Here is a 14172-nt window from a genome sequence, read left to right on the forward strand (position 1 = left end):
AATGTTAACTGTTGTGAGGATACTGTCTTCCCCACTCATTTCTAGCAATGTGTTCAGCTTAGAAACAACATCCATTGACAGACTTTCAAAGCTTTCTATCCTTTACTCTATATCTACACCAGATAGTTACACATGATTCTGACTTAGGATATATTTTCTATAATCTACCCTAACTGTGGCCATCATAATTTTGTATTCTTCCTTTTCCTTCAAGGACAACCAACCTAGCTTATCAAGTCTCTTCTCAGACTTCTTCATGCATGGAGCAGATCTCATTGTGACATTATACACTATATAATGTCAAGCATCTCCTCTTCATCTGGCACAAGCAGAGCTACTTGGTTAAACATTTTAATTCCGATTCCCATTCCCCATTCCGCTGTGCCAATCCGTGACCTCCTCTTGGGCTGAAATGAGGCCACCCAGTAGAGTGGAGGAGCAACACCATACATTCCGTCTGGGTAGCCTCCAATCTGATGGCATGAATATTGATTTCTCCTTCCGGTAAACAAATCCCTCCCCCACCTCTAGTCCCCACCTTTTACCTTTTCTCATGTGCCTATTACTTCCCCCAGGGTCCCCTGCTCCTTCCCTTTCTCCTGTGGCCCACTCTCCTCTCCTCTCAGATTTCCTCTTCTCTAGCCCTTTACCTTTCCCACCCGCCTAGCTTCACCTATCACCTTCCAGCTAGCCTCCTTCCCGCACCACCCCCCTCACCCCCGCAAATTTTTATTCTAGTTATCTTCCTTCTTCTCAGCTCTGGAGATGGGGTCCTCAGCCCAAAATATTCACTATCTATTCATTTCTCTAGATGCTGCTTGACCTGCTGAGTTCTTTCAGAATTTTGTGTATGCTCCTTTGAATTTCCAGAATCTGCAGATTTTCTCATGTTTATTATGCACTCAGTGACCACGCAGTTCGGTATCTCTTGTGGCTGCTGAGTAAATGTTCATGGTCTTCTGATGCTGCTGCCTATCCAATTCAAGCTTTGAAGCGTTGTGCTTATAGAGATGCTGTTCAGCAGACCACTCTTATTTGAGTTACGATTGTTTGAGTTACCGTTGCTTTCCTGGTAGCTTGAACTAGCGTGGCTATTTTTCTTTGACCATTCTCATTAACAAGGCATTTTTGCCCACAGAACATTGGGTTTTTATTTTTGTGGTTTTTTTGGCATCATTCTCTGTAAACTCTGAGACTTGTGTGTGAAAATCCCAGGAGACCAGCAGTTTCTGAGATACTCAAACCACCCCATCTAGCACCAACAATCATTCCATGGTCAAAGTCATTAGCTATTCTATTGTTTGGTCTGAACAACAACTGAAGCTCTTGACCATGTCTGCATGCTTTTATGCATTGAATTGCTGAAACATGAGTGGCCGTTTAGATATTGGCATTAACAAGCAGGTGTACAGGTGTGCATAATAAAGTGTACAACTGGATTTATATGGTAATAATGCAAATATAAAATAAAAGTAACTTCTATTTGGGCTCAGTAGATGTACAACTTGAAATTTATTCACGTGTTGTTTAAAGTTCAGAGGACACAATAACTCCCGGCTTTGTTACAAGTAACGATGTGAAGAAAAATGATCATGTATGAAGTGCTGAATTTCGTGAATGTTCTTCACTTGCAGCAACACACAAAGAGATTTGTTGAAAGAGAAGCTCGATCAGCTTCAGTGTCACTTCACGTGGAGCCCTCAGAAGGAAACCATTGACTTGGAAGATGTGATGTACAGATTGCAAGATGCTATAAGTCTCGGTGTGAAATACCAAGCCACGTGTCACAACCAACTCGCTTTCATAAATTGTCTGCAGGGCAAGAATAAAGAAGCCATTCAGAACTTAAATGAAGCTGAAGAGATTTTGAAGGACAACCACAAAGATGAATTTGAAAGAAGCATCATAATCACCTATGGAAACTTTGCCTGGGTGCATTACCACATGGGACAACTGACCGAGGCCCAGTCCTACCTCGACAAGCTGGAGATGATCTGCAAATCACTCAGTGATGGCCCTCGCTATACAGCAATGATACCCGAAGTGTACGGGGAGAAGGGATGGTCATTGCTGAGGTCAGCTAGTCAGTACTATGAAGAAGCAAAGGAATGCTTTAAGAAGGCTCTGGTGGAAGATCCTGATAATACGGAGTGGATTATGGGGTATGCAACTGCTCTGTCTCGTCTGGAATTATTTTCTGGTACCCCAGAAAATCGGAAACAGTGTCAGTCAGTGAAGCATCTGAGACGGGTGTTGGAGCTTGATCCAGATAATTCCATGGCAATGGTGCTGTTGGCTCTAAAACTACAACAGCTCAAGCAAAAAGAGACAGCAGCTGAATTAGTTGAACGAGCATTGCAGAAAACTCCTGATTTCCCATATGTGCTTCGTTATGCAGCAAAATTTTATAGATTAGAAGAAGACGTGGAGAAAGCCATTGGGCTGTTGAAGAAAGCATTAGAAATAACTCCACTCTCTGCATTTTTGCACGATCAAATTGCTATGTGCTACAGAATTAAATTAGATGAACTGATCAACAATCCTCGTAGCAGAAACCCTCGCAATCCCGCATTTCGCCAGAAAGCAAAGTTGTTCAATCAATGCAAGGATCACTTTGGAAAGGCATTTCAGTACCGTCCTAAAACCGCTATTAAGTCACAACTGGATTTTGCATGTGTCTGTGTAAGAAATGGAGAGAATTCCAAAGCTAAGGAGATCTACAGTAATCTTTTGAAATTAGATGATATTCGTCCAGAAAATTTGCAGAGAATATGTCTACGTGCTGGGACATTTGAAATGTACCAGAGAAGGTGCGAATCAAATGCCATCAGCCTATTCCTTAAAGGACTGAAGGTTGAATACGACTCAAGTGAACGAAAAAAGTGTCATGATAAATTGAAGAAGTGGACAGAAAAAAATCTTTGCAAGGATCCACATGATAGTAAGGCTCTTGGTATGAAAGGGCTACTGTATCAGCTGAATGGGAACAAGGCTAAAGCTATTGAATACTTCGAGAAGGCCTTGGAGTTTGATCATGAGAATGAGGAATATCTGAGTGCTCTTTATGAATTACGTCTTTCCATTGAGGAACATAATGACACTTGAAATTTACTTGCTTCAGCTTGATCTGAGGATGTTTGTCTCACTAGTCTCTCGTAGTATATTCCTGTAGCACTTTCTTCACTGAGATTTTTATTTACTTCTTAAATTTTATTTTGAGATACAGTGCAGAACAGGGCCTTCCAGCACAATGAGCCACACTACCCAGCAAACAGTTATTTCACACAGGTGAAATCATGGGGCAATTTAAAATGACCAATTAAGCCACGAACTGTACGTCTTTGGACAGTGGGAGAAAACTGGAGGACCAGGAGGAAACTCAGAGAGAACATACAAACTCCTTACAGATGGTGCCAGACTTGAACTCTGAACTCCGAACGGCCTGAGCTGTAATAGTGTCGCACAAACCGTGTTGCTACCATAGCAACCCTTTATGAAAGTGTGATTTTCAAATAGTAATTTTGTAATTATCCTTTCCAGTCCTTGTGCTTCATTGAAGATTACTCACTCCAGTATTCAGAAACAAAAGTGGGTTTCGGGGATTAAAGTCGAAAGGAACCAACTCTGAAAATCATGATGAGTCTTCTTATGAGATTCCTTGACTGCAGGTGACACGAAGGTTGGTGGTGTAATGGATAGCACAGAAGTGGCCATAGGTTAAAAGGGACCTTTTCAGGATGCAGAGCTGGGCTGAGAAGTGGTAGATGGAGTTCAATCTGCAAAAGTGTGAAGTGATTCACTTCGGAAGGTCAAATTTGAAAGCAGAGTAGAAGGTTAATAGCAGGATTCTTAGCGGTGTGGAAGGAGAGAGGGAATCTTGTGGTCCATGTCCATAGAGCCCTCAAAGTTGCCATTCAGATTGATGGGGTTGTTAAAGTGTATAGTGTGTTGGCCTCCATTATTGGGGTATTGCGTTCAAAAGTCATGCAGTAAATTTGCAGCTCCATAAAATCCTGGCTGGGTCAAACTTGGAATATTGTGTTCAGTTCTGGTTGCCTCATTATAGGATGGATGTGGAAGCTTTACTAAGGATGCAGAGGACATTGAGAAGTAGCTGAATATAAGTCAATGAGACAATAAGAGGGATAGATTGAGCTGACAGCCAGAGAGTCCCCCCCCCAGGGAAAAAATGGCTAATACAAGGGGGCATAATGTTAAGTTGATTGGAGGAAAGTATAGGGGGGCATGTCAGAGGTAAATTTCTTACACAGAGTAGTAGGTACTGCCAGGGGTGGTGGTAGGGACATTTATTAAAACACTGAGATAGACACAGGGATGACAGAAGAATGTAGAGCTATGTAAGAGGGAAGAATAGATTGATCTTAGAATAGGTTCAAAGGTCAGCACAACATTGTGGGCTGAAGGACCTGTGCTGTGCTTTAAAGTTCTATGTTCTATGTTTAAATGTTAATTGTATTTTAGTTTTCAATTTGTATCTTGTACCTTATCAATCAACTGGAATTTTTGAATAGTGATTTTTGAGATAAGACTGAATTTCAAAAACACAGTCAAGATTCCATCCAAAGACACGCCTGAGAGCTAAAATCTTAAATGGCAAGTCTGTCTTAAACAAGTTACAGAAACACCAGCAGAATATTCAGTTCAGCCTGCTGGTGACACTCAAGAATGTCAAATTAATGGACTTTCCAAAGGTAGTATAATAAGAGGGGTTAAAAATAGAGGGGCTGAAGGTTTCAGTCTCAGGCCAAGCAATTCATGGCCAAGAACAATGTTTCAAGTCTGTCATCCAGGCTTGGAATGCAAACACTCTCATAATGGAACTAGAGGTGAAAAGCAGGGTATGTAAAACACCAGAGTTTAGGACAGGCATGTTTCTGTAAAGACGAATGAGAGAGATGGTAAGGGATCTTTGGATGATGAGAGACATTGTAGATTTAGTTAGAAAAAAGGAGAAAGGGGGCATATGTAAGGTATAGGAAGATGAAATTGCACAGAGCCTTAAAAGAAAGCTGAAAAGTAAAGGAACATAAAGAAAACAAGAAATTAAAAGTCCAAAATGGATATGGAATTTTCTTGGAGAGTAGTATTAAAGAGTATTCCAAGGAATTTTAATGTACCTCAAAAACAAATGGATAACAATCGAGAGGGTAGGACCACTCAAGGATAAGAAAGGTAATTTCTTATACTAGATTTCTAGACTCAATAGAAATGGGTGAGGTATCAGACAAGTAATTTGCATTGGTATTCATAAAGAGAAGGAAATGGAGGATAATGAGAATGATACCAGACATTCTATACCTAGGGCATTTTGAGATCAAGAAGATGATGATGTTGGAGCTCTTGAAGAATATTAAGGGGGATAAGTCACCAGGGCCTGATGGGATCTATTGCTGGCTATTCAGAGAATGAAGGAAAAAAGAGTGCTGAGATTTTGAAAACTATCTTTGTATTGTCTATGACACAGGTGATGTCCCGGATGACAGGACAGCGATTAATTTAATTCCTGAAGAAGGTTCGGTATGGTAGGCACGCGAGCTGAGCAGTCCGAGTAAAGCTATTACAGCACCAGTGTCCTAAATTCAGTTCTGCCACTATCTGGAAGGACTGTAGGTTCTCTTCATGACTGCCTGAATTTCCGCGGGGGGGCTCTGGTTTCCTCCCACATTCCAAACTCGCACAGGTCGTGGTTACACGGGAATCATTTGTGGTGCGGACTCATTGGGCCAGAAGGGTCTGTAAACATGATGCATCTCTAAGTTAAAATAAAGAAAAGGAAATGGGTGAAAAAACAGAAACTTATAAATTGGTGAGACTCACATAGCAGTAGGGAAGCTGTTGGAGAGGATCATTAAGAATAGGATTTACTCACATTTGAAAGAACATAAACTTATTAGGGACATTCAGCATGGCTTTGTGTGGAGCAGATCATGTCTTACAAACTTGATTGAGTTTTTTGAGGAGATGACAAAGTGATTGTTGAGGGCAGGACAGGAAATGTTTAAATGAACTATAATAAGGCATTTTTACAAGATCACTTATGGAAGGTTGATCAGGAAGATGAAGACTAGTGGTTTGAATTCAGAATTGGCTTGCCTATTGAAGATAGAGTTTACTGATGGAAGAGTGTTATTCTGGACAAAAGTCTGTGACTAGTAGTGTTCCACAGGAAACACACATAAAATGCTGGAGGAACTCAGCAGGCAGTGGAGGAGGCCATGGATAGACAGATCAGAATGTGAATGGGAAGTAGAATTGAAATGGATGGCCACTGGGTGATCCCACACTTAGGTTGGAGGAACAACACCTTATATTCATTTGGGTAGCCTCCAACCTGATGGCATGAACATTGATTTCTCAGACTTCCAGTAATGCCCCCCCCAACCCCACCCCCCCTTCTTCACCATTTCCCATCCCCTTTTTCCTCTCTCATCTTATCTCCTTGCCTGCCCATCGCCTCTCTCTGGTGCTCCTCCACATCTGTTATTTGTTATGCCCTCTCCCTCTCCTCGTAAACCAGATTCATGGGGCGTAGTAAGCAGTTATTCGTATATAAGTAATTACTTAAAATATGAGCAGATAATTTGAGACCTTGAAGGACAATTATGGACATAAGAGTTTGGTTAACCTTGATTCAGCAATGTAACCCATTTCTCTATTCATTTTCTCTATTATAAGATACGGATTTTACTTCACCTATGATGACCCTGTCTGTCTGTTTGTTTTTATCTTGTTTGTTCTGTTATTGGCAAAACAATAAAAATAAAGTTAAAAAAATACGAGCAGATAATTAATTGTTAAGCTGCAAAGTAAATTAAAGTTAAACAATCAAATCCAACAGTCTCCCCTGCTTTGATTCTAAATGACACATTTAGGATCATTACATCTGAAAATTCAGAGGCACGTATCTACACGAAGTATAGAATAATCAAAAACTACTTGAGTTATGAAATATCAAATGGTATATATTCTTCAAAGTATTCATAGGATTATGTCATGACAGATTGGTAGGCATACTTAAATGAGTTTGAAATAATCCATTAATGGTCCTATACAAATAAAAGAAAGATGTAAACTATGATAAAGCAAATTAGTATAAATATTAGTAAGGGAGTTAATAAGTAGAGAAAATTGGCAAATAAAAGTCAACAACTAATACTAGAATAAACCTCATCATGTCTTCTGGATGGTTAGGGATTTCCTCACTGTAGCCCGGCAGTATATCACTCAGTCAAGAGTTTACTAGTACGTTAGCCACAGCAACAAGCAAAAAGCTTGCCACTGCAAGTGAGCTAAGGTGAAAACAGGGCCCACTCACCAGGAATCAAAGTGTGTCCTCCTTCTGTTGGATCATTCTAAGCAGCAGAAGCCTGTTGAGAAGCAGATGGTACAGCCTGGGTTAATTTCACACAATATTTAACTAAACTGTCTGTCAGAAAGTATTTTACTATGTTAGACTCTCTGAAATTGAGGGCTCCCGGTAGTGACACAGGACACGTTGCTAACCACCTCAAATGGACTTAGTTTAGTTTTCTTGTTAGGGGTTGCTCTGATGCTACACAAGACCATAGAAAGAACTGTATGTAGTCCACGGTACTCCTTTCTCATGATAGTTAGTCAGTTGTTATTTGATCGTTCCATTCATTCATTTGACTTGGCTTGATGACTCTGGGTGATGTGGACAATGAAAAGATCATTCAAAGTTCATCAGTCAACAAATTCCTGACAAACAGACCCAGTGAAATATGTTCCTTGGTCAGTGTCAATGTGACATGGCAATCTCATCTAGTAATATAGTCCTTGATCAGAGTGTGTGTGTGTGTGGGTGTGTGTGTGTGTGTCTTTCCTTGCTAGAATAGCTTCCACTCATCTAGAAAACATATCCATTACTACCAGTAAGTCTGAGTATCCTTGACACTTTGGTAAAAAAATATAGTCCACTTGTAAATGGACCAGGTGGGGCAGGAGCACTTAATTGTGGTAGTTTTTCCACTGCTCCAGGCAAGTCATGCATTTTTCAATCATTTGTTGACTCTGGTTCCCTAACCGTCAATTCCACCACCACTGGGTGAATCTGTCAGTCATCTTTTTCACTACGATGTGTCCTAGAGAGAGTATCTGCTGTGTCAGATAAGGAAGCAATGTAGTTGGAGCTTTTTGTCTATGACTAATGCCTTACCTCCATACTTCATCACCATTTAACTTCCCACTATCTTCCGTCCACTTTTCCTGCTTAGAGCATTGAGCTTGCATCTCTTGAATATCTTGTATTTTCGTCTGGGATACAGCATTCAAATTTGTTTCCATAATGTCAGTTGTCAGGTTCACTGCACATGTTTTTGGCACTTTTTATTCCTTCCCGTGATGCCCTTCTTTGCAATTTCATCACAAAGGCATTGCCACAACTTTCCATTGTAGCCATTTTGGAGTAGCTTTTAGATTATGAAGACACGCAGTCCTCTTTTATTGTCATTTAGTAATGCATGCATTAAGAAATGATACAATATTTCCTCCAATGTGATATCACAAAACACAGGACAGACCATGACTGAAAAAGCTAACAAAACCACATAATTATAACATATAGTTACAACAGTGCAACAATACCATAACTTGATGAAGAACAGTCCATGGCACAGTAAAAAGTTCAAAGTCTCTCAAATGTTCCACATCTCACGCAGATGGAAGAAGGAAGAAAACTCTCCTTGCCATGTCCAACCACAGTCCGACTCTGAGTCGTCCGAAAACTTCGAGCCTCCGATTAGCCTCCGACACTGAGTACCGAGCACCATCTCTATCCGAACGATTCAACCTCAATCTCGGTCACCAGCAGCAGGCAAAGCTGGGGATTTTGGGGCCTTCCCTCTGAAGATTCTCGATCGCCCAGTAACAGCGGCAGCGAAACTGCGTTTCAGAAATTTCTCCAGATGTTCCTCTGTGCTTTCATGTCTGTCTCCATCAAATCAGAATTGTCCACGGCCCCTATTTTACGGATACAATATCATTTTCACCCGAGAGCTGCGCGCGCGCGGTGCGCTGCTATCTCCTCCTCCCGCCATTTTACAGCAAATTCTGATGGTAGTTGTATAACATCCTTAAGTTCTTGTACTAGTTGGCCATTTTTCATTGTGGTTCCTACAGCCATAAGAAATCCTCTTTGTCTACATGAGTTTTCAAAATCATGAACAGCTCCAAAATAATATCGAGGATCTGTGTTGAGATTAGCTGATTATCCTTCTGCCAACTTACAGACATCAATCAAGGCTTTTAGTTCCGCCTGTTGCACAGAGGTACAGTGTATACTGGGGGTGGACATTGAACATTTAAAATTTGACCAAGCACAATGCCAGAAACAGCCCTGACTGCCAAACAGGCTGCCTGCACTGCTTGCAAACACGGACCCCACGCTAACGTTATATTATCCAAGTTAGCAGAGTAATAAACAACAGGATGCTGTGGGTCTCCACGTTCTTGAGTTAAGACTACCATGATTCTTGTTGACGTACAGGGTAAATGGTCTACCTGTATCAGGGAATTGTAATACAGGTGCCACCTTTGCAGTTTGAAAAGCTTTCAGTTATCCTCCATAAGGAATCACAGGGACGTCTGAGCATTTACAGCCCATCAGCAGTTTGTTGAATGGCTGAGAAATTTTGACCCATGATCCATTGTAGTTGCACAAACCTAGAAATGACCAGATTTGCTGAACTGTTGTAGGAGACGTTGCTGACCAGACAGCTTTTGTACAACCCTCAGTGGTTTCACACTTACCTTGGGAAATTTTCTGTCCGAAGTAAGTTACTTCCTCTGTTGCATTTGTGCCTTGTCTAGATTTATAATCAAGCAAATCAAGCACATCATGTTCACGCCAGTCTACAACTTCAGATGCTATCAGGACATCATCCACGTATTGTATTATAGTCGAAACAGGGGCTGGTAAGTATCTCAGATGTTGTCTCAAAGCCATGTGCTTGACAGTGAGGCTGTTATGGAGCCTTTGTAGTAGCCTTATCCACTGGTATGTCATAAGGAGGGTGTTGATGAGGCGAACCCAAATGCAGGACACAGACACTGAAATACTAGGAACAGGACTAGGTGAGTCAAGCAAGCAAGAGAAGTGGGGAAGAAATGACGCTGGACAAGACACAGGCCCTGGACGGGGCTAGGATACAGAGCCTGGGCTAGGACTGGACAAGAAACATGGAACCCAGACAAGGAACTAGGAACAAGGAACCTGGACTAGTGACAAGGAACTCCGGAACCAGAGCCTGGACAACGACCCAGAACCTGGGTCTTGGTTGGGACTCGAGACTGGAACCCGGGTCTAGGCTAGGACTTGGGACTAGGACCTTGGCAAGGACAGGACGTGGTACAGAACAGGATGAGAACGTAAAGCCTTGACTTGGACAGGATGAGTTTCTTGGATGTGGCTTGGACAGGACGAGGTTCTTGAACATGGCTTGGACAGGATGAGGTTCTTGGACGTGGCTTGGACAGGACGAGGTTCTTGGACATGGCTTGGACAGGACGAGAGACTCCTGGACAGGACGAGGGACTCCTGGACAGGATGAGGAAACCCCAGCGCCAAGCTGGGGGAGGTATTCCTGGGCTGGGCGAGGCACATGGACAGGACGAGAACACTAAGCCTTGACTTGGTCAAGGGAGACAGGAACGCAGAGCCTTGCTCAAGGGAGAACAGGAACATGGAACACAGAGCTGGGACCCCTCCTTGGGAACAGGATGTAGGGCCAGGACTCATACACAGAATGCTGAACAGGACGAGACAGTTCCCAACACTAGGTAACGGCAAACGGCCGGACCTACCTAATGAAGGTGTGGTCACAGAGACAGTTCCCAACGCAAGGTAATGGCTAACGGCCGGACCTACCTAGCGAAGCCATGGACACAGAGACGGTTGCAAACAATGAAAGGCAGTTCCTTATCTAGGCACAGCAAGGCTCCGGTCTTGGTCCGGCGGTAGAACTTGACAGTGATACAGGCGAGGTTGCAGGCAAGTCTCCAGGCCAAGGCTTCAGGCAGAGGTTGCAGGCAAGGCTTCAGGCAGAAGGTGAAGGGAAGGGAAGGGAACAGTCCAGCAACTGAAGCCGAACCCAGGAGCTGTTTATGTAGCCAGCCCAAGATGAGAATCAAGTGCCTCAATTAAGGCACACACAGGACAAGGGAAAACTGGAAAACCTGGAATAAGGATTGATGGACCGGACTGTGAACTGGAATGCAGACTTCACTTACCAGACCATGACATGGTATCAACTGTGAAAGCCAAGCACAGTTGACATTCAGGCGCCAGTGGTATGGACCGGAATCTATTGGCCATATCAATAACTGTAAACCACTTGGAGATGGCTTCAGGGCATTGAAAATTGTTGATGGATCTGCCACTAGAAGGGTTAGCTTATCATAGATTGATAGTAATGATTTTATCGTCGGTCCTGTGGGTCTTCAATCCCTTCTTCTTTATTGGAGCAAGCTGTGACATAGCTAACAATCTCACTTGCATCATCAGGGAGCACTATTGAGCCAATACCCTGTCCATTCTTTCCTCCTGAATTCCTCGGAGCTCAGACAGTGTCACTATATTGGGAAACTGTACAATGTAAGCTGAAATTCCTCGGAGTTCAGATGGTGTTGCTGTACCCAGGGACTGTATGACGTGGGCCGTGTTTCCCAGGGCAAAGCACCAGGAGTAGTGTCACTGGTGGCATCACCAGAAGTGTCCCTGGCAGAACAACCCACTTGAAGTCCCCGTTCAGTGTCTCCATATTATCTCAGTTTGCTTCTGAGCTCCATACAATGCACGTTGAATTTATGTTTTTTTTCCACTCAATTGCCTAATGCAGAGATTTGTTCTTTAGACTTTTTTACTGTCTATATTATACTGTAGTTTTGTAGTTTAACACAAGTTTTGTGTTTCTTTTCCAATCAATAAGTAAAAGACTTTACTTGCTCCGTTCATTCTTTTATTCACTTGCATATTCGATCAAACCAAGCATATGGTCTTATCCCTAAAGTAATAGCAGCCATTCCCGACTTTTCCTCTCTCTCAAGCATTTTCAGGATCTTAATGAATGTAACATTGTTGGCATTTTTCATCTGGACTATTGATTAATTTTATAAAACTGTGATGTTTTATTCAGGTAAGAGCTCCTCGTAGGTTTCACGACTTTGGCCATTGTTTTGATTTGATCTTAATTCATATGTACCTTTATTACTTTGACCACAATCTCAAAATATTAAAATAGATTGGATAGTCCTGGAAACAAAATAGATTGTCCAGGAAACAAATAGACTGCACAACTGAAATAGATTGCCATGCGACTGAAATAGATTGTCCTGCAACTAAAACCTTTTACAGATCTGTTTTTTTTCAAAATAGCAACACAGTAGTCCTCAATCCTAACTTTCATCCAATGAAATTGAAGCTAGAACATGTGTTTTTCGCTCAGACAATTTGGAACAGAGGAACTTCTTACCCCTTTTATTGCTCACCAAAAAATTCCACTTTGTCTACGATTGTTCCAAGTCTTAAACTTCACAATGTTTGCTGACTATGCCAATGTCTGGACGTAGACCACCTGCCTTTCACCAATAAACCAGTGAACCATGCTTGCTGTATTCCACACTACCAACGCCCAACAGGGTCTTGTGATCACAAGAAAAATGACAAAGGCAATCACTTGCTGTTAGACTGCACACCACCTTCATGCACCAACTCCGATGCCACTGCACCACATTCCTCACAAAGTCCAGCTCCCACAGTTTCTCCATCAACAAGTGGCCCGCTGATGGGATAGACCTGCTATACTTTAGCTCCAGCAGGGTTCAAAGGTTCAAAAGTTCAAAGCATCATTTATTGTCGAAGTATGTATGCATTGTACCACTCTGAGATTCATCATCTCCGGGTAGACACGAAACAAAGAAAACCACCTGAAATTGTTCAAAAGAGAAACATCAAACCCAACACCGCACAAAAAAAAGAGGGGCAACATGATCATCAACACCCAATCCCCTCCCCCATAAAAACAAAAGACTAACTAAATGAAACAAGACACAGAGGCCTACTCTCTGGCATCAGAGAGATCCATCCCGTCAGCGATTCAAACGGTAGGCAGTCAGCGCTGAATGGTCGCTCACCGTTTGGATTCACCTCAGTGTTCCAAGGCCCCCTCCACCCACGCAAATAAAACTTAGTAAAACACAAGAGCATCATTCCCCCAAAACCTCCTCCCTCTGCACAAAAAAAAACTAGCAAATTGTGCCACATAGAAAGAACAGGTGAAGACACAGAATATAAGAGCGTAAAAATGAAAGAGTCCACAGTGCATCGCATCAACGCAGAACCTTGGTAACATCTTCCAACACCATAGAGAGAGAGAGAGAGAGAGAGAAAGACCACTGGATTGCAGAGGCCTGCCCACCGGTTATAGTGCGCGATACGACCCACAGATTCCTTCTCTGGCATCAGAGATATCTGTCACATCAGCCACTTAAAAGGCAAGCAGTCAGCACTGAACACCTGCTCACTTTCCGCATTCACATCGATGTTTCAATCTTCCTCAACACTTCGATCGGCGAGAAATGGAGCTCGCACCATCCCCATGTTTCTTCACCATGAGGCTCACACTTGCTTCTTGGAATCTCCTCAGGGATATCAGAGAGCTAGGTCAATCAATCGATCTCCAAACTGTAAATCACAGGCTCTAACTGTTCCAGTAACACATTTAAGGTGAAAAAGCAGATGTAAAAGAGGTGAAATAAACAGCTTTGCGGACAATCTGGAAGATGTCGATTGAGGAAGCGTTATACACTGGTGCCAAGCTGGGTCTAGAGAGCATTAAAAATAGTTAAAGACAATTTACGTTTAAAGAAGGCTTTGATTGGCCCCATAGTAGCTGCTGCATCCAAATCCATTGCCATATTACCGGACATGTAGTATCTCAACGGAATCTGAATGCTCCAGCGGAAAGCTTCATCACTACAAAGAAACGCCCTCGTCTCATTGTTACTGCCAGGAAGGAGGTAGACAAGCCTGAAGGACTCAGGGACAGCTTCTTCCTTACTGCCAGCAAATTGCTAAATGGACATTGAACCCATGAACACTAACTCATTTGTTTTTCTGCTTTTGCACTATTTTTA

The 14172-nt window shown here is 42.4% G+C and overlaps 1 protein-coding gene across 3 annotated transcripts in view; it reads left to right on the plus strand.

Annotated features, from left to right (window-relative positions):
- Positions 1-14172, plus strand: part of LOC134358942 (interferon-induced protein with tetratricopeptide repeats 5-like) — a 50347-nt gene that overhangs the window by 1469 nt on the left and 34706 nt on the right. Inside the window, exon 2 of one of the 3 annotated variants that reach the window (XM_063071644.1) lies at positions 1635-6819. The exons of the other annotated variants lie outside the window; for them this stretch is intronic. Within the exon in view, the coding sequence (XP_062927714.1) occupies positions 1635-3105 (1471 nt within the window). The 3' untranslated portion in view covers positions 3106-6819. Of the gene's footprint in view, positions 1-1634; positions 6820-14172 lie in introns of those variants that run through there. 3 annotated transcript variants of the gene reach the window in all.

The sequence above is a fragment of the Mobula hypostoma genome, chromosome 19 (genome assembly GCF_963921235.1).
Source record: "Mobula hypostoma chromosome 19, sMobHyp1.1, whole genome shotgun sequence".
NCBI classification, from domain to species: domain Eukaryota; kingdom Metazoa; phylum Chordata; class Chondrichthyes; order Myliobatiformes; family Myliobatidae; genus Mobula; species Mobula hypostoma.